This window comes from Schistocerca nitens, chromosome 1 (assembly GCF_023898315.1).
Source record: "Schistocerca nitens isolate TAMUIC-IGC-003100 chromosome 1, iqSchNite1.1, whole genome shotgun sequence".
Taxonomy (NCBI): Eukaryota; Metazoa; Arthropoda; class Insecta; order Orthoptera; family Acrididae; genus Schistocerca; species Schistocerca nitens.
This window is the reverse complement of record NC_064614.1, coordinates 947,591,000-947,612,097: the sequence shown is the minus strand read 5'-3', so window position 1 is coordinate 947,612,097 and position 21,098 is coordinate 947,591,000. Positions and strand designations below refer to the sequence as shown.

At 43.3% G+C, this 21,098-nt stretch overlaps 1 protein-coding gene across 2 annotated transcripts in view; it reads right to left on the bottom strand.

Moving 5' to 3' along the window:
• Nucleotides 1-2,143: 2,143 nt before the first annotated feature.
• The window catches only part of LOC126194351 (uncharacterized), a 377,936-nt gene continuing 358,981 nt past the window's right edge, over nucleotides 2,144-21,098 (bottom strand). For both annotated transcript variants that reach the window (XM_049932759.1, XM_049932760.1), the window contains exon 2: nucleotides 2,144-3,411. In XM_049932759.1, coding sequence (XP_049788716.1) covers nucleotides 2,194-3,384 — 1,191 coding nt within the window. In that variant the 5' untranslated portion in view covers nucleotides 3,385-3,411 and the 3' untranslated portion in view covers nucleotides 2,144-2,193. The remainder of the gene's footprint in view (nucleotides 3,412-21,098) is intronic.

Here is a 21,098-nt window from a genome sequence, read left to right as displayed (position 1 = left end):
ATTGTTTTTGTGGTTTTGAACTTTTGTGGTCTCTCTGTACATTCTAGCGTAGTAAACATGAGACATTAGGGCTTGCTAAAACCACGGTTTTAGAGCAACGAATTTGGTGGTTAGTACTGACCAAGAAATACTGTCATACCAGCAATTGATGTAGCACAGGAACAGGAGTCAGTAAGTATGGTTGGACGCTCGAGACTTTTGGTTGTACATATTGATGAAAACTTGAACTGTAAGAAGCATATTACTGAGCTTCTCAAACAGTTGAGTTCAGCTACTTTTGTTCTTCGCATAATTGCTAATCTTGGCAACAAATATCTCAATCTCCTGACGTATTTTGCATATTTACGCACAGTAATTCTTACGGAATAATTTTCTGGGGTAACTCGTCACTCGGAAAGTAATGATTGCGTAAAAATGAGCAGTAAGAGTAATATGTGGTGTTCATCCACGGACGTTATGTAAACACCTCTTTAAGGAACTAGGCATATTAACTGCGCCATCATAATACATGTTTTCACGAATTAAATTCATCATAAATAATCCATCACAGTTTGAAAAGAACAGTGATGTACATACCTACAATACTAGAAGGAAAAATGACCTTTGTTGCCCATTGTTAAATCTGCCAGTGAACGAGAGAGGGCTTCAGAACGTAGCGATAGAAGTTTTTGATCATTTTCCCAGTAAAGCATAGTGTCTGACAGGCAGCGAAGTAAGTTTTAAATCCAATTTAAAATCATTTCTGCTGGACAAATCCTTCTATTCCATTGACGAATGTCTACTTAAAAACCGGTACATTGGCAGTATTTTTTTAAACTTGTTTTTAAGTGTAGCTGTATGAGTAGGAATAAAATGATAATGTATTCATTAATGTTAACACTCATCATGTACACATATCCTGTAACCTGACTAATTCCATATCATTTCGATAAAAGAACAGTTCAAATGATCTATGGAATATGTAACTAAGTACTTTGCTGGTGTGATCTGTGACTGTTTCTACAAATGGAAGGAAAACTTTCCCATAATTTGGTTATTTTTCATTAGAAGCTATAGACTTTTTAGGATGCAGTGCCCTATTTAACTCTCTGTCAGAGAAGCCATCTCTTTTAGCCCGGCCACATCAATGTTTTGACCATTCCTCTTTCCTGCCTCGGATGGAATTTCGGTGTGGGTATCTATCTGTTTGAGTGGGCTTTCTGTAGACTTTATGAGGGTTTCTTCTTTGCCATCTGAAGGGCTGCTTCTTCACTTGCACTGAGTGAGCTCCGCCTAGCCACTCTATCAGTTTGCTCATAGATTTGTAGTTCCATTGAAAATATGTTAATACGAGTAATTGTTAAAAGATATGTTCCATATTACTTTCCGAAAACACTTACAACTGTGAGAATAACTCACGAAGAAGTGATACAACATCAAATCTGGCTATAGTATCACCTGGATTCAGCCTGAAGAATTTTAATTTTTCGTTAAATGACCGGAATCTTTAATACAAGCGTCAGTGTTTCTTATAAACGGCTATAGGACAGCGGCTAGGTTTTGGCAATCCCACAGGTCAGACAATCAAGTGGCGCTAAGTGAGCTTTCATTTCACCTTTCGTTAAGTTACCACTAGGTAGTTTGCTCCTAAGCAATATCTTGCTTGATTCTATGTATAAATCTTTTGCAGCTTGTTCAGGTAGAAAACGGATTCCAGCTTCGAAATTAGCAAGAATATCTTGCAGAAAGTGCAATCATATATTTTCTTCCTTTAGCAAGCATGTCTATTTCATTCTTAGACAGAACTCTATCAGACTTAAATAACGGCATGACTCATATCTGAAGGTAGGAAAGTTACTGTCTCCTCTTGCAGTCTATCGAATTTTTCTTTGTCTATTAACTGATATTCCAGAACCTTGTACTTCCATGGTTGGGTTATGTCTGTGGTTTTATGGATGTATTCTCATAAAACAACCACAGTCTATGTTAGACTGTGAAACAACTATCAGTTATGCAAATATCGACCATGAATGCCTGCATTCTCTGATTCAGAGATGGTAAAACATAGCAGAAGGTAACATTAGTGTGTTGCAGGTATTTCGTAAAACGAGATTCAGGAATAATGTGTATATACTGCGGACTACATTTATTTCTTTTGGTTTTTTCACACAGAAAACTACAAGATAAACTATGATAGGTAATGAAATTGAAGTACTACAACGAGAAAAGAATGACAACATAGGTGGTGAGAGCTGACACAAAGGTCGTCAGTAGCCGGAAGTCCAGCGTGGCGACTCCAAAGATGCTAAACCTGGGGCTGCGGCGCTGCACTTGAAGGTCAAAGAGCTTCAGCTCGGCTTCGGGTCTGCTGCCTGATGGTGTTTGCAGCAGCACACGGAATACGGCAGTAGATGTGTCTTCCAACTGCCGAATCGTCATGTGGGCTGGGAGCAGCACCAGCAGGAACTGGGTGACTTGCACAAAGTGGGCACCCCACGTGTGTTCCGTTGTCTGGAAATTATCCCCGTATTTCAGGCGCTTGCACGTAAGGAAAACGGTGCACACCGATTCCATAAACAGTGTAGGCAGCAACAGTGCCAAGAACACCTTGTGCGCCGAAAATATTTCGTCCGAGAGGCTGCAGAGTGCCTCGAATCCTCGCCTGAGGGATCTTATACTTTGGCAGAAGTGAACGTCATCAACATCATTAGCCACTTGACTGAGAACAGTAAAACACTCTCTCTTAGAGCTGCCTTCAGTGAGTCTTTTCCTGCCATACTGCTGCATACTCATAGTGAACAAGCCATTGTTGAGTGTAATTATTCTCTGTCTTGCCATCAACAGCAAAAAATAAAATTTGAAGAGATTTCCTGATGTTACCAATGTGTTCACTGTGTAGGCCAGCACCAATTGCAATGTATTCACAGATTTCATTTTTATGGCAATGATAACAAGTTGCATGCTTGAGACAGTGATATTGACAAGTGGTCCCACAATCCACCCAATGCTCGTTCTGTCAACAGCACCAATCTGTGATTGTGAAAACTCCCGATCACAGTAGCCAAGTAGAAGGACCATTTTCCTGTATCTGGAAGTATTGACTAACATTTCTAATAATACTACAATGATGTTGATGAATAAGAATACAAACGAAGAGATTGCATTTAAGTACACAGCAGCTGGAAGACCATGCATATGGACTCCCATCCAGGTTAGCACTAATGGAACTAGTGTGCTCACAAGGCATATGAAGATGGCCAGGGCATAAACAATATCTGTTGCCTTCATGTCCAGCTTGACGTTCTCCATGTCTATGCTGAAGGGCACTAGTCCTACTGCCTTACAGAACAGATGAAGACATCTCACTTCCCTCAGAATCTTCTGTCTCCTGGATATTTCTGCCATCTCCTCGTTGATTTTCAATCGGAAGATCTGAAAATGAAACAGAGAACTACTTAGCAATGTCCAGGAGCATCTCAGATGTACTGGACAATTGACAGGGAAGTATGAACGATGTAAGTAAGTACCTTGCAAATGCACAGCAGTGTGTGTAAGTTAGGAATATCTGTGGAGAGAACTTAAGATGTGCAGAACGAAATTTTTGTCGCCAACATACACTAACATCAAATGTCACGTAACTGTGGTGGGATGTAAGGTTTGTTCATAAACGCAGTGTACATTTTGAATGTCATTACATCGCCAGTACAGTCAAAGGTACAATGTGCTTTGATCATGCGTTTCATAGGCAACCTAAAAATTTACATTTTAATCTAGAATGGAATTGACTTAAAGCCATAAAGAGGTTTGTCATAAGTGTCACAGTTCATGTGTCGATCTTTTGTAATAGAAAAAGAACAGTTAGCCACAGTACTGCACTTTATTGTATTGATTTCAAATGGCTTTCTAGTACACCAAAATGAAAGTGTGCCTAAAAACTTCGAATTTCAAGTAATGAAATGTAGCAGTTTGGCACTCTTTGCAATTATTTACATCTTAATGTTGCAATTATTTACATCTTAATGTAGTACACTCTTCAGAAAACCAACATACTAACTGAACGTAATCAAGCACCATCACTCAGAATCTTTATGACTACAGTAAAATAACATAATAATTTGGAAAAGAGAATAACATGTCAGAAATGACCTATACTGTCATATATAATATCTGATCAAAAGTACCCAGACATCGATTGGTTGCTATTAATATGGAGTGTGTCCCTTTCTGACTTTATTTCAGCTTGAATTCTGCTGCAAACACTATTGAGTGAGGTGTCTGAATGTCTGTAGAGGAATGGTAGTCCATTCTTTCTCAAGAGCGGAAACCAGAGAAGGTAGTGATGTTGGGTGCTGGGGTCAGGAGCAAAGTCGATGTTCAAACCCATACCAACAGTGTTCCATTTGGTTCAGTTAGGGACTCTGAGCATGTCAGTCCGTTTTAGCAATGTTATTGTTCACATAACATTGCTTCACAGATGCTGATTTATGACAGGATTTGTAGTCATGTTCATACAACCATCAACCCCAACCTATTCCTCTGTTGTATTCTGTACACACTGTTGTAAAATGTATTCCTATTCTTCCAAATTTATCGTTTTATTAAGCAAATTTAGGGGACCACACTCTAACACCAGTCTTCCTGCGCCCGGGTTCCCGGGTTCGATTCCTGGCAGGGTCAGGGATTTTCTCTGCCTCGTGATGACTGGGTGTTGTGTGATGTCCTTAGGTTAGTTAGGTTTAAGTAGTTCTAAGTTCTAGAGGACTGATGACTATAGATGTTAAGTCCCATAGTGCTCAGAGCCATTTGAACCATTTTCTAACACCAGTCTCTACCTACTTCCCTGTTGGCATCATGCATGATGGCAGGTAACGTCAGTAGTAGGATAAAGCTGGCACAAGGACATTTTGTTAGTGTGGGCTGCCTACACCAGAGCCCAGCATTCATTCAGGGGCAAATGTATTGTTGTCTTTTGATTGACAGGTCTTTAACCTAATGTTTTGCCAAGTGGATTATGACCCCTGTGGATAACCCAACCTTCTGAGAAACCTCCCTCCACCCCTCCCTCCCCCTCATCCTTCCAACTTCTCTGGAAACCTCCAAACCATCCCTCCTACTCGCCAATACCAGTACACTTTCAGGCCTGAGTTATTCGAATATTCAGGCCTGAGTTATTCGAATAGACCCCACCCATTCTATCAATTTGATTGACCAACTAATTAAGTTGATCAATTAATTAACCCATCCCCCTCTGGTAAATCCCCAGCATTCCCCTCCCCCACTTCCTCCTCCCCTCCCACCTAGAAATTGGCGTCTCTGTACTTGAGGGGAAGGATCTCAAGACAGGAAATTCAATTACATAACAGAGGGTATATTATTTATTTATAAAAAAATCAATTTGCAGGCTGGAGCTCTCTTGATCATCGTTATCTGGCGTTCAGAAAGATGCAGGTCTTGTAAAATACATCGAAAAGAAATAATTAAATCGATCGTTATTTTAATTTGATCATGCAAGGAATACCATTGACAAATCTTATCAGACATTAAATTCTATCCTCATAATAGCTCGAAAACACGTTTACAAAGACCCGTGGTCTAGGGGTAGCATCTTTGGTTAATAATCAAAACGTCTTCGGTCCCGGGTTCGATCCCCGCCACTGCCTAAATTTATATAATCACCATTGGCGGCCGAAGACTTCCGGCATAAGGTCAGCCTCATTTCGACAACGGCCTTGTCAAAGAGGGCGGAGGAGCGGATAGAGGTTCAGGGCACTCTCTTGTCCTAGGGGTGGGAAATTGCCTCTAAAGACGGAAGAATCAGCAGTGATCAACGACATGAGGACGCAGAAGGCAATGGAAACCACTGCATTAAAGACACGTAACTTGTATCCACAGGACATGTGGCCTGTAATTGAAGAAGTGTCATGATGATCTCTCCATTGGCAAAAGATTCCGGAATAGTCCCCCATTCGGATCTCTGAGAGGGGACTGCCAAGGGGGAGGTTACCATGAGAAAAAGATTGAATAATCAACGAAAGGATAACGTTCTACGAGTCGGGGCGTGGAATGTCAGAAGCTTGAACGTGGTAGGGAAACTAGAAAATCTGAAAAGGGAAATGCAAAGGCTCAATCTAGATATAGTAGGGGTCAGTGAAGTGAAGTGAAGTGGAAGGAAGACAAGGATTTCTGGTCAGATGAGTATCAACAGCAGCAGAAAATGGTATAACAGGTGTAGGATTCGTTATGAATAGGAAGGTAGGGCAGAGGGTGTGTTACTGTGAACAGTTCAGTGACCGGGTTGTTCTAATCAGAATCGACAGCAGACCAACACCGACAACGATAGTTCAGGTATACATGCCGACGTCGCAAGCTGAAGATGAACAGATAGAGAAAGTGTATGAGGATATTGAAAGGGTAATGCAGTATGTAAAGGGGGACGAAAATCTAATAGTCATGGGTGACTGGAATGCAGTTGTAGGGGAATGAGTAGAAGAAAAGGTTACAGGAGAATATGGGCTTGGGACAAGGAATGAGAGAGGAGAAAGACTAATTGAGTTCTGTAACAAGTTTCAGCTAGTAATAGCGAATACCCTGTTTAAGAATCACAAGAGGAGGGGGTATACTTGGAAAAGGCTGGGAGATACAGGAAGATTTCAATTAGATTACATCATGGTCAGACAGAGATTCCGAAATCAGATACTGGATTGTAAGGCATACCCAGGAGCAGTTATAGACTCAGATCACAATATAGTAGTGATGAAGAGTAGGATGAAGTTCAAGACATTAGTCAGAAAGAATCAATAAGCAAAGAAGTGGGATACGGAAGTACTAAGGAATGACGAGATACGTTTGAAGTTCTCTAACGCTATAGATACAGCTATAGGGAATAGCGCAGTAGGCAGTACAGTTGAAGAGGAATGGACATCTCTAGAAAGGGTCATCACAGAAGTTGGGAAGGAAAACATAGGTACAAAGAAGGTAGCTGCGAAGAAACCATGGGTGACAGAAGAAATACTTCAGTTGATTGATGAAAGGAGGAAGTAGAAACATGTTCCGGGAAAATCAGGAATACAGAAATACAAGTCGCTGAGGAATGAAATAAATAGGAAGTGCAGGGAAGCTAAGACGAAATGGCTGCAGGAAAATGTGAAGACATCGAAAAAGATATGATTGTTGGAAGGACAGACTCAGCATACAGGAAAGTCAAAACAACCTTTGGTGACATTAAAAGCAACGGTGGTAACATTAAGACTGCAATGGGAATTCCACTGTTAAATGCAGAGGAGAGAGCAGATAGGTGGAAAGAATATACTGAAAGCCTCTATGAGGGTGAAGATTTGTCTGATATGATAGAAGAAGAAACAGGAATAGATTTAGAAGAGATAGGGGATCCAGTATTAGAATCGGAATTTAAAAGAACTTTGGAGGACTTACGGTCAAATAAGGCAGAAGGGATAGATAACATTCCATCAGAATTTCTAAAATCATTGGGGGAAGTGGCAACAAAACGACTATTCACGTTGGTGTGTAGAATATATGAGTCTGGCGACATACCATCTGACTTTCAGAAAAGCATCATCCACACAATTCCGAAGACGGCATGAGCTGATAAGTGCGAGAATTATCGCACAATCAGCTTAACAGCTCATGCATCGAAGCTGCTTACAAGAATAATATACAGAAGAATGGAAAAGAAAATTGAGAATAAGCTAGGTGACGATCAGTTTGGCTTTACGAAAAGTAAAGGGACGAGAGAGGCAATTCTGACGTTACGGCTAATAATGGAAGCAAGGCTAAAGAAAAATCAAGACACTTTCATAGGATTTGTCGACCTGGAAAAAGCGTTCGACAATATAAAATGGTGCAAGCTGTTCGAGATTCTGAAAAAAGTAGGGATAAGCTATAGGGAGAGACGAGTCATATACAATATGTACAACAACCAAGAGGGAATAATAAGAGTGGACGATCAAGAACGAAGTGCTCATATGAAGAAGGGTGTAAGAGAAGGCTGTAGCCTTTCGCCCCTACTCTTCAATCTGTACATCGAGGAAGCAATGATGGAAATAAAAGAAAGGTTCAGGAGTAAAATTAAAATACAAGGTGAAAGGGTATCAATGATATGATTCGCTGATGACATTGCTATCCTGAGTGAAAGTGAAGAAGAATTAAATGATCTGCTGAACGGAATGAACAGTCTAATGAGTACACAGTATGGTTTGAGAGTAAATCGGAGAAAGACGAAGGTAATGAGAAGTAGTAGAAATGAGAACAGCGAGAATCTTAACATCAGGATTGATGGTCACGAAGTCAATGAAGTTAAGGAATTCTGCTACCTAAGCAGTAAAATAACCAATGACGGACGGAGCAAGGAGGACATCAAAAGCAGACTCGCTATGGCAAAAAAGGCATTTCTGGCCAAGAGAAGTCTACTAATATCAAATACCGGCCTTAATTTGAGGAAGAAATTTCTGAGGATGTACGTCTGGAGTACAGCATTGTATGGTAGTGAAACATGGACTGTGGGAAAACCGGAACAGAAGAGAATCGAAGCATTTGAGATGTGGTGCTATAGACGAATGGTGAAAATTAGGTGGACTGATAAGGTAAGGAGTGAGGAGGTTCTTCGCAGAATCGGAGGGGAAAGGAATATGTGGAAAACACTGATAAGGAGAAGGAACAGGATGATAGGACATCTGCTAAGACATGAGGGAATGACTTCCATGGTACTAGAGGGAGCTGTAGAGGGCAAAAACTGTAGAGGAAGACAGAGATTGGAATATGTCAAGCAAATAATTGAGGACGTAGGTTGCAAGTGCTACTCTGAGATGAAGAGGTTAGCACAGGAAAGGAATTCAAACCAGTCAGTAGAAAAAAAAAAAAAAAAGAAAAAAAATACGCCTAACCAGAAAATAACTTCCCTGGCAGAAACAACACTTGCACTAACGCGGGATAATTGAACCTGTGATTCTTGCAGGGTTAGTGAAGTTAACCGGAGAATAAGTTTTGACAATGGCAGGAATAGTTTACAGGCCTATTGATGACAAGGTAGTATATTAGAACGAAGAAGGAGAAGAAACTGGGACATCACACAAATTATATGGAAGAGTATGATGATTCCAAACTGATATAAAAATTTCGTGCTGCTACTTTTCGATCTCATGCTTGAGAGACTGGAGCTTATGAATGAAATGTGAAACTATTTCCTATCATAAAACTTTTTACTTGTAGTAAGCCTAAAAGGCATTTGATATTGGTACTTTGTGAATTATATTCTGTCGTGTTATTTATGTAAACGAAGTTCATAAAGAGAACATTTGTGCCAAAACAGTCTCCTTTATTTGGCATGTGTTACAATTGCTGCAATATTAGAAAGCCCTATTTCGTTTTATCGAGCAGACAGTGACACAAAGGATTTAATCAGATCGAGAACCTACACCAGTCTTGTGTATATTCGTACGAACGGCTTTTTCAGTACTTGACGACATTTTGATTTTTCGTGTAGCAAAACGTTTGACAAACTTTGATTCTTGTCTCTTGTCTTTACTGGTTTTATGATTCCTATATTCTCTCACGCAAAAGAGAAAGTTATTAGCTATTAGGTAGGGCCTAATAAAGAGTGAAAGTACTCTGAAGAGTTCTTATTTTCCCGATCACAAATAATCACACACAGTATTAATTGCGAGTTTTTTTTAAAGAGGGGTGGGATGTCAGACAGGCATACTTGGAGCAGAAGCACCACAGGACGTTTTAATTTCCACTGTCCTGAATATTAAGACCGAATACCATATCTTACATTTCCTCGATCATATACTTTTATATTCAGAAAGACGTGCGTGATAAAATGAATATATTTTTGAAAAATCGAGCTTTCTAGAATTTCTGACGTCCTATCTCAAACACTCAAGGGGATTGGGGACACCAATATCAAGGTTTTGCCTCGGGGGCTGACAATTAATAGTGATTAACTGAAAACTAACAATTTCCTGAGTGCGTGGTCTTACGACAGAACTAGTTCGGAACGCATTCTATTGCCAACTGGCGACTGTGGCGTGCGTGCTTGCACTTGTGATATTTCGTAGCCGTTTGTACATTTTAATTAGCTTAAAATAATTAATTTAATTATTAAATGGCATTGTTACATTGTTGTAAGAAAATACTTACGACCTGTAGGCTTCTCCTAATATCTGCATTGGAGAAAGCGACTTTTATTAGCAAATGTTTATTCAGCAAGATTACTTGCCTCGCGCTAGAATGTGCTTTCCCTTCGTACCTTGCTGCTGACGTTACGGGCGTTCTCATGTCCAACCACAGCGCCTCACACCACCATCCATTGGCAAAGTCATATGGTCCACCGGCTCCTTCAGTCAGTGTGGGAACTGAAATCTCACTCTCAACTGTATGCGTTCTGTAGTACCGCTTCACTTACTGAAACCTGCATGATATCTGCAGACGCGACACAAAATTGTAAAACTGGAAAATAAGGAAATAAAATTTGGCTACAAAGTGCATGTCTCTTGGCAACCCGTCACCAGTTGTTTTCAACTACAGAGAGATCTGCCTACCAGGACAACAGTCAAACACACTCTGTATTGAGATAAGTCTTGATAGTACAGTAGTTTACGGTCTTGCTCTACCTTGTTGAAAGATAATCCACCGGCTTTAGCACTTCAAAATCGTAACAATGCCTGCTGCACAAATTGCAGACTATGTGTTTCGTACCCAATGGCAGCCCAAAGTCTTACACAGAATGGTGGGACCGCATGACGATAAAGAATGCAGTCTGGCAACATTCGTTCTCTTCGGAGCCTTCACACAGGGATCCGTCCCTCCTGTTAATGTACACAGCACTTGGCATCGTCATAAAAGGTGACATGAAGCCAAGCATGTCTTCACGCTCGTCGTTGGGTGCGCCACTTGAAAATCCGCAAACCACTCAGCTTGTCTCTTTTCATTAAATACGAGGGTCACTCCAAAAGAAATGCACACTATTTTTGTAAAAATACAGAGTTCATTCTGCATCTGTGAAAGTTTTACAGTGTGTAGATACATCCTTCCCGCTTGTTTTCAAACTTAGTTCAACCTGTTCCCGTGAGTGGCGCCGTCACAGCATGTCTTCAAGATGGCTGCTACACTTGACGTTCGTGAGAAGCAAGGTGCTGTCATAGAATTCCTGTGCTGTGAAAATTAGACAGTGGGAAACATCCACAAGAGGTTGAAAAAGGTGTATGGAGAGCAGGTTACGCGATGAAAGCGGGCACGGCAATATTGAAGATTGTCCTCGCAGCGGCAGGCCTCGTACTGCACACACTCCAGACAATGTGCAGAGAGTTTACGAATTGGTGGCTACTGACAGACGCATCACAGTGAACGAATTGTCACGTTATGTTGGGATAGGGGAAGGAAGTGTTTGCAGAATACTGAAATTGTTGGCCTTAAAAATGTTTGTGCCAGGTGGTTTCCCAGGATGTTGACAGTGGCTCAGAAAGAAACAAGAAAAACGGTATACAGCGAACTTTTGGAACAATACGAGAATGGTGGAGATGAATTTCTTGGAAGAATTGTGACAGGTGATGAAACATGACTCTATCATTTTTCACCAGAGACGAAGATGCTATCAATGGAGTGGCAGCATGCAAATTCACCCAAGGAAAAAAAAATTCAAATCCACACCTTCTGCTGTAAAAGTTATGGCTATGGTGTTTTTCGATTTTGAAGGACTCTGGCTTGTGGAGATCACGCCAAGTGGAACCACCATAAATTCTGATGCATGTGTGACAACACTGAAGAAACTTCAAGCTCGACTGAGTCGTGTTCGACCACATCGGCAAAAGCAGGATGTTTTGCTGTTGCACGACAATGCACGGCCATATGTCAGTCAAAAAACCATGGAAGCGATCAAAAAACTCCTATGGACAACACTGAAACACTCGCCTTACAGTCCTGACCTGGCTCCATGTGACTATCATCTCTTTGGGAAACTGAAAGACTCCTTTCGTGGAACAAAGTTAGAAGATGATGACTCCCTTGTTCACGCTGCGAAACAGTGGCTCCAACAGGTTGGTCCAGAATTTTAGCGTGGAGGTATACAGGCGCTGGTTGCAAGATGGCGTAAGGCAGTTGAGAGGGATGGAAATTATGTGGAGAAATGAAAATATTGTTCCTAAAGAATGTATCTACACACTATAAAACTTTCAAACATGTAGAATAAAAGATGGATTTAAAAAAAAAATAGTGTGCCTTTCTTTTGGAGTGACCCTTGTATGACAATTCAGCTAGAGGATGATGAAAAGACAGGCTGTAAAAATAATAGCTTTGGAGAGTAAATATGATTGCAGTGACTGAATGTGTTGAATTCTTGGTGACTTCTTGTCTAAACCAACGTTTTCACATTTAACCTGGTGCTGCATCTGTACTTGGCTTTTCTGAGATACCTAGGGAATTGCACACATGGTCGACTCAGGACAGGTGATGCAGAAAAAAGCAGGCATTGGTATGCAGCTGGAACACTGGTGTTGGTGAAAACAGTGCTAATTCATGCCGCATGTAGGCAGAAAAGTGTTGCTATGCTGAAAATTGCGTCGCCAGGCAGCTACCTGGCGTACTGCAGCTACTGTTCACTTTTATTGTCTGTTTCCACTTTGGCCAACGGAGCAGCTAACTGTGGGATAGGGGGAAGAACTTACATCAGCAGGAGGTCAGTGCAATGCCCATACTAAGAATAGTGCCTTCAGTAGATAAGAATCTCCAAGATTCCAAATCTCATGAAGATGCTGCAGATGCGGACAGCCTTGGGCAGAATTCTTTAACTTTCCTAGGACCTACGAAGTGAGACTAGCTACTGGACGTGAAAATGCTGACTGGTAAATGTCATGAGGTCAGATCACTTAGAGGGAAGCTTTTTAGAGAAGAGGAGAGGATGGAGAAGTCACTGGAGTTTTTAACATGATGCACTTTCTTGATGGGGCATTTTGTTCAGGAAGAAATTGCGCCATTGGCGAAGAGAGAGTACTTGTGAAATGATTGGTGGTCATGTTTTCTTGGTGGTAGGGAAAGAGCAGGCTGTTGGATTCAGATAGACAAGAGAGAACTTCGATGCAGGTCATGACACTGATCACATCGTCGGCAGGTTGAGGCCTCCACTGGAGCGGCTGATTGGGGATCCACAATTCGAGTCTGGGGTAGGGCGCTCCTAGCACCATACGCTCTGCTCGTCTTGTGGTGATAATTTGTGGTGAGCAGTAATAGCAGCACCGGCACGTTAGGACGGTTTCCCAGCAGGATTCTGTCTGAACATTGCAGTTAACTGTTTCACGTCCATCGATGCATTGGTAGAAGAAAGCGCTTTATTTCCAATTTAACATTCCTTCACGCAGTCTCTATAATCAGTCACTACGAAACTCTTAAGTTATTTCAGCACATCAGCTGTGGTTTTAGGTGAACAATTCAGATGTTTGAAGTATATTTGTCAACTGTAAGGTTAACTTTATTTGTAGTTTGTGGTCGATTTTTATATGTTTTAACTTTATTTATTGTCAGATAATCAGATGCATTTCCGTATTTGTGCTTTCTTCGAATAAATTAATGTTCTCATTCAAATCTTGTTTTTGTTAGCCCCGGAAATATTTTTATTTTTGATATTGGGCAATTCCGTCCGTTTAGGATCCACAGCTTGGGCCCTAAAATTTCATTGCATTAATTAACATGATTGTGTATAGTAATTTAGCTTAGGTCTTAAAAGCATGTCCGTCTCATAATTAGCTCTTTCACTGCTGTAGGCCGTTCCCCAGGTGTTGTGGACGCATATACAGAGTGATTTTTTTCACTGTGCGCAAACTCTAGAAGCTGATCAACGAGAGGATACGGGCAAAAAAATATCTGGTGAACTTATGATTCCCATCCTAGAGATCATTTATTCAGTCTTACTTTGTTACAGAGATTGCGGTCCAATGCGCGCTGTACCATGCAGCGACAGTTACTGTATGTATGGTTTCCTCCTATAGGGCGGTACTATTCCTCATACGTCATGCCTTAGCGCCCCCTCCTGCCATAGTAATTGGTAATGTTGTATCACATCTCTTGCTAACTCACCTTGCAGTGGATGTGACACAGTGTTGTACACAATGGTTCTGTTTTCTAAACGAGAACTTGTCGACATGGTGTTTACTTACTGAAAGGTAAATGGCAACGGGCGACGGACAGCAACGTTGTATCAAGAGACCTATCCCCAGCGACAACAACCAAAGCATTCGATGTTTGCAACAGTGTTTCGCCTTTTGTCTGAGACAGGAGGTAGGACATCAGATCTGGGGCAAAATGTGTTTAGCACTGTGAAAGGCGACCGCCGTGTCAGTACCAGGGTAAGTGTTGTAGTTTATGAAGGTTAACGCAGCTAAATGACAGGTAACACGATTTAAGGGACAAAATAAACTTATACTTTATTCACACAACACATATTTATACACTCCTGGAAATTGAAATAAGAACACCGTGAATTCACTGTCCCAGGAAGGGGAAACTTTATTGACACATTCCTGAGGTCAGATACATCACATGATCACACTGACAGAACCACAGGCACATAGACACAGGCAACAGAGCATGCACAATGTCGGCACTAGTACAGTGTATATCCACCTTTCGCAGCAATACAGGCTGCTATTCTCCCATGGAGACGATCGTAGAGATGCTGGATGTAGTCCTGTGGAACGGCTTGCCATGCCATTTCCACCTGGCGCCTCAGTTGGACCAGCGTTCGTGCTGGACGTGCAGACCGCGTGAGACGACGCTTCATCCAGTCCCAAACATGCTCAATGGGGGACAGATCCGGAGATCTTGCTGGCCAGGGTAGTTGACTTACACCTTCTAGAGCACGTTGGGTGGCACGGGATACATGCGGACGTGCATTGTCCTGTTGGAACAGCAAGTTCCCTTGCCGGTCTAGGAATGGTAGAACGATGGGTTCGATGACGGTTTGGATGTACCGTGCACTATTCAGTGTCCCCTCGACGATCACCAGTGGTGTACGGCCAGTGTAGGAGATCGCTCCCCACACCATGATGCCGGGTGTTGGCCCTGTGTGCCTCGGTCGTATGCAGTCCTGATTGTGGCGCTCACCTGCACGGCGCCAAACAAGCATACGACCATCATTGGCACCAAGGCGGAAGCGACTCTCATCGCTGAAGACGACACGTCTCCATTCGTCCCTCCATTCACGCCTGTCGCGACACCACTGGAGGCGGGCTGCACGATGTTGGGGCGTGAGCGGAAGACGGCCTAATGGTGTGCGGGACCGTAGCCCAGCTTCATGGAGACGGTTGCGAATGGTCCTCGCCGATACCCCAGGAGCAACAGTGTCCCTAATTTGCTGGGAAGTGGCGGTGCGGTCCCCTACGGCACTGCGTAGGATCCTACGGTCTTGGCGTGCATCCGTGCGTCGCTGCAGTCCGGTCCCAGGTCGACGGGCACGTGCACCTTCCGCCGACCACTGGCGACAACATCGATGTACTGTGGAGACCTCACGCCCCACGTGTTGAGCAATTCGGCGGTACGTCCACCCGGCCTCCCGCATGCCCACTATACGCCCTCGCTCAAAGTCCGTCAACTGCACATACGGTTCACGTCCACGCTGTCGCGGCATGCTACCAGTGTTAAAGACTGCGATGGAGCTCCGTATGCCACGGCAAACTGGCTGACACTGACGGCGGCGGTGCACAAATGCTGCGCAGCTAGCGCCATTCGACGGCCAACATCGCGGTTCCTGGTGTGTCCGCTGTGCCGTGCGTGTGATCATTGCTTGTACAGCCCTCTCGCAGTGTCCGGAGCAAGTATGGTGGGACCGACACACCGGTGTCAATGTGTTCTTTTTTCCATTTCCAGGAGTGTACATCTGAGTACCAAATTATACACTCCTGGAAATGGAAAAAAGAACACATTGACACCGGTGTGTCAGACCCACCATACTTGCTCCGGACACTGCGAGAGGGCTGTACAAGCAATGATCACACGCACGGCACAGCGGACACACCAGGAACCGCGGTGTTGGCCGTCGAATGGCGCTAGCTGCGCAGCATTTGTGCACCGCCGCCGTCAGTGTCAGCCAGTTTGCCGTGGCATACGGAGCTCCAACGCAGTCTATAACACTGGTAGCATGCCGCGACAGCGTGGACGTGAACCGTATGTGCAGTTGACGGACGTTGAGCGAGGGCGTATAGTGGGCATGCGGGAGGCCGGGTGGACGTACCGCCGAATTGCTCAACACGTGGGGCGTGAGGTCTCCACAGTACATCGATGTTGTCGCCAGTGGTCGGCGGAAGGTGCACGTGCCCGTCGACCTGGGACCGGACCGCAGCGACGCACGGATACACGCCAAGACCGTAGGATCCTACGCAGTGCCGTAGGGGACCGCACCGCCACTTCCCAGCAAATTAGGGACACTGTTGCTCCTGGGGTATCGGCGAGGACCATTCGCAACCGTCTCCATGAAGCTGGGCTACGGTCCCGCACACCGTTAGGCCGTCTTCCGCTCACGCCCCAACATCGTGCAGCCCGCCTCCAGTGGTGTCGCGACAGGCGTGAATGGAGGGACGAATGGAGACGTGTCGTCTTCAGCGATGAGAGTCGCTTCTGCCTTGGTGCCAATGATGGTCGTATGCGTGTTTGGCGCCGTGCAGGTGAGCACCACAATCAGGACTGCATACGACCGAGGCACACAGGGCCAACACCCGGCATCATGGTGTGGGAAGCGATCTCCTACACTGGCCGTACACCACTGGTGATCGTCGAGGGGACACTGAATAGTGCACGGTACATCCAAACCGTCATCGAACCCATCGTTCTACCATTCCTAGACCGGCAAGGGAACTTGCTGTTCCAACAGGACAATGCACGTCCGCATGTATCCCGTGCCACCCAACGTGCTCTAGAAGGTGTAAGTCAACTACCCTGGCCAGCAAGATCTCCGGATCTGTCCCCCATTGAGCATGTTTGGGAATGGATGAAGCGTCGTCTCACGCGGTCTGCACGTCCAGCACGAACGCTGGTCCAACTGAGGCGCCAGGTGGAAATGGCATGGCAAGCCGTTCCACAGGACTACATCCAGCATCTCTACGATCGTCTCCATGGGGGAATAGCAGCCTGCATTGCTGCGAAAGGTGGATATACACTGTACTAGTGCCGACATTGTGCATGCTCTGTTGCCTGTGTCTATGTGCCTGTGGTTCTGTCAGTGTGATCATGTGATGTATCTGACCCCAGGAATGTGTCAATAAAGTTTCCCCTTCCTGGGACAATGAATTCACGGTGTTCTTATTTCAATTTCCAGGAGTGTATTACGTTGCCCCAACAACAAACACGGGTCATGTACACTACTGGCCATCAACATTGCAACACCAAGAAGAAACGCAAATGATACACGCATATTCATTGGACAAATATATTATACTAGAACTGACATGTGATTACATTTTCACGCATTTTGGCTGCATAGATCCTGAGAAATCAGTACCCAGAACAACCACCTCTGGCCGTAACAACGGCCTTGATACGCCTGGGCTTTGAGTCAAACAGAGCTCGGATGGCGTGTACAAGTACAGTTGCCCACGCAGCTTCAACACGATACCACAGTTCGTCAACAGTAGTGTTTGGCGTATTGTGACGAGCCAGTTGCTCGGCCACCATTGACCAGACGTTTTCAATTGGTGAGAGATCTGGAGAATGTGCTGGCCAGGGCAGCAGTCGAACATTTTCTGTATCCAGAAAGGCCCGTACAGGACCTGCAACATGCGGTCGTGCATTATCCTGCTGAAATGTAGGGTTTCGCAGGGATCGAATGAAGGGTAGAGCCACGGGTCGTAACACATTTGAAATGTAACGTCCACTGTTCAAAGTGCCGTCAATGTGAACAAGAGGTGACCGAGACGTGTAACCAGTGACACCCCATACCATCACGCCGGGTGATACGCCAGTATGGCGATGACGAATACACGCTTCCAATGTGCGTTCACCGCGATGTCGCCAAACACGGATGCGACCATCATGATGCTGTAAACAGAACCTGGATTCATCCGAAAAAATGACATTTTGCCATTCTTGCACCCATGTTCGTCGTTGAGTACACCATCGCAGGTGCTCCTGTCTGTAATGAAGCGTCAAGGGTAATCGCAGCCATGGTCTCCGAGTTGATAGTCCATGCTGCTGCAAAGGTCGTCGAACTGTTCGTCCAGATGGCTGTTGTCTTCTAAACGTCCCCATCTGTTGACTCAGGGATCGAGACGTGGCTGTACGAACCGTTACAGCCATGCGGATAAGATACCTGTCATCTAGACTGATAGTGATATGAGGCCGTTGGGATCCAGCACGGCGCTCCGTATTACCCTCCTGAACCCACCGATTCCATATTCTGCTAACAGTCATTGGATCTCGACCAACGCGAGCAGCATTGTCGCGATACGATAAACCTCAATCGTCATAGGATACAATCCGACCTTTATCAAAGTCGGAAACTTGATGGTACGCATTTCTCCTCCTTACACGAGGCATCACAACAACGTTTCACCAGGCAACGCCGGTCAACTGGTGTTTGTGTATGAGAAATCGGTTGGAAACTTTCCTCATGTCAGCACGTTGTAGGTATCGCCACCGGCGCCAACCTTGTGTGAATGCTCTGAAAAGCTAATCATTTGCATATCACAGCATCTTCTTCCTGTCGGTTAAATTTCGCGTCTGTAGCACGTCATCTTCGTGGTGTAACAATTTTAATGGCCAGTAGTGTATATTCCATAGAGTCTAATGCACACTGCACATCATATCTTGTGCGCCACTATGCACGCTGGAAAATGTTTGTTCACGTATCCCCAACACTCCCCCTTGAACAAATATTTTTCAGCTGCTCAACACTATACATCCCAGGTTAAACCATAATGTTTCACCAGCTTCTGAAATTTGTCCTTACTGAGAGGCTTCGTTAGAAGATCAGATAACATTTCTTCCGTGCATAGATAACTGAGGATTATATTCCCCTGTCCCACACGATGTCTTATAAAGTGGTACCTTACGTCAATATGTTTGGATCTTACACTGGTGACATTATTTTTTGCTAGTTTAATAGCTCCCATGTTGTCACAAAATATCGCAGTTGGTTTCAATGTAGGAAGAGATTCTATTTCACTCATCAGTGTACGCATCCAAAGAGCTTCTTGGATAGTTGAGGACAAGGCCATATATTCAGCTTCTACAGTACTCAAAGCAACAGTTCTTTGTCTCTTACAAGACCATGATATCAATCCTCCCATTAGTCTAAAACAACTTCCAGTGATGGAGTGTCTGCTTTCCAACTCATTTCCCCAGTCTGCATCACTGTGTCATTCCAAATTTATATTTCCAGTTTTAGAATATTTTAACTTATAATCAGCAGTTTCATTTAAATATCTGAATATTCTCTTGACTGTCATCCAGTGCTTTCCTCTCGGATCACTGCAAAACTTGCTTACTGCATTTATGGCAAATCCAATGTCTGGTCTGGAGGTCTGTGCTAAGTACAGTAGACTTCATACAGCTTCCAAATAGGGTATACTTTCCTTTCATTTCTTGTCATCATCAGTTATTATCAGTTTTGCATTGTTTTCCATAGGAGTAGAAATAGGTTTACAATTTTCCATATTGAACTTTTCTAAGATCGTCCTTGTGTATAGAGACTGATCAATCCATAATTCTTCTCTGTTGGCACTTCTTAGAATCTTCATGCCTAAGCATTGATTAATTTCCCCTAAATCATGCATATTAAATTCTGACCGTAATTGTTCTTTAAAAAAGTCCATCTGGCCTTCACTATTGGTTAAAATAAAAAATCATCTACCCATATGGCCATGATTGCAATTTCTTCATTGCTCCTTTTATGACATATACTGGGATCTGCCTTTGACTGTAACATGCCTAGTTTTATCAAACTTTTAAGCAAACATTTATTCCAGCGATGGCCACTCTGCTTTAATCCATATATGCCTTTCTTCAAACGCCATATTCTCCTTTTCCCTTGATAAGGTCGCTTAACTTCATCAGGTGGAATCACATATATTTCCTCTTCCAGTCTTCCATTCAGGTAGGCTGTTTTCACATCCATTTGATGAATTAATAAGTCTTCCTTTACAGCCAGAGCTAAAAGGTACCTTAATGATGAATACTTCACCACTGGTGAGAAAGTTTCATTGTAATCTATTCCTTCTTTCTGGGAACATCCTTTAACTACCAATCTGGCTTTGAATTTTGGTATTGCACTCTCAGGATTTTTAATACTAAACACCCATCTTGTGCTTAGTGGCTTCTTATTTTCAGGCATGTCAACCCATTCATATGTATCATTATCCACAAAAGATTGCAGTTCCTTTTCAATAGCTTTTTTCCAGTCTTGAGCATTTGAACTTGCTAAAGCTTCCTCAACTGTGACTAGTTTATTGTTGATTGTTTGGGCAGCATACATTTCATAATCTGGATATTCTTTCGGTTTTGGTATAAGTGAAGACCACCTTAAAGTGACTTCCTCTGTTGAATCTTCTTCCTCAATTTGATTCTCGGGTAGAACATCAGCTTCCTCTTTATTCTCATCTTCCTGTTTCAGTTTCCATCTCTGTTTCAGCACTATCACACATAATGCTTGGCTGCATTACTGTGTTATTTTGACTACTTTCCTTTATTTTAGGTCTATAATCCTCCAAAAATACTACATCTCTACTACTTATTATCTTCTTATTCACAGGATTATAAAATCTATAGCCTTTTGAATCCTCACAGTAGCCAACAAAAATATATTTTTGAGATTTTGCATCCCACTTTCCTCTTAATGGTTTTGGAATCTGAACCATGGCTTCACATCCAAAGACTTTTAAGTGCTTTAGATCCAGTTTCTTCCCAGTCCATACTTCATAAGGTGTCTTGTGTCTCACAGCTTTGGTATGTGATCTGTTAATTAAATACAGGGTGATTCAAAAAGAATACCACAACTTTAGGAATTTAAAACTCTGCAACGACAAAAGGCAGAGCTAAGCACTATCAGTCGGCGAATTAAGGGAGCTATAAAGTTTCATTTAGTTGTACATTTGTTCGCTTGAGGCGCTGTTGACTAGGTGTCA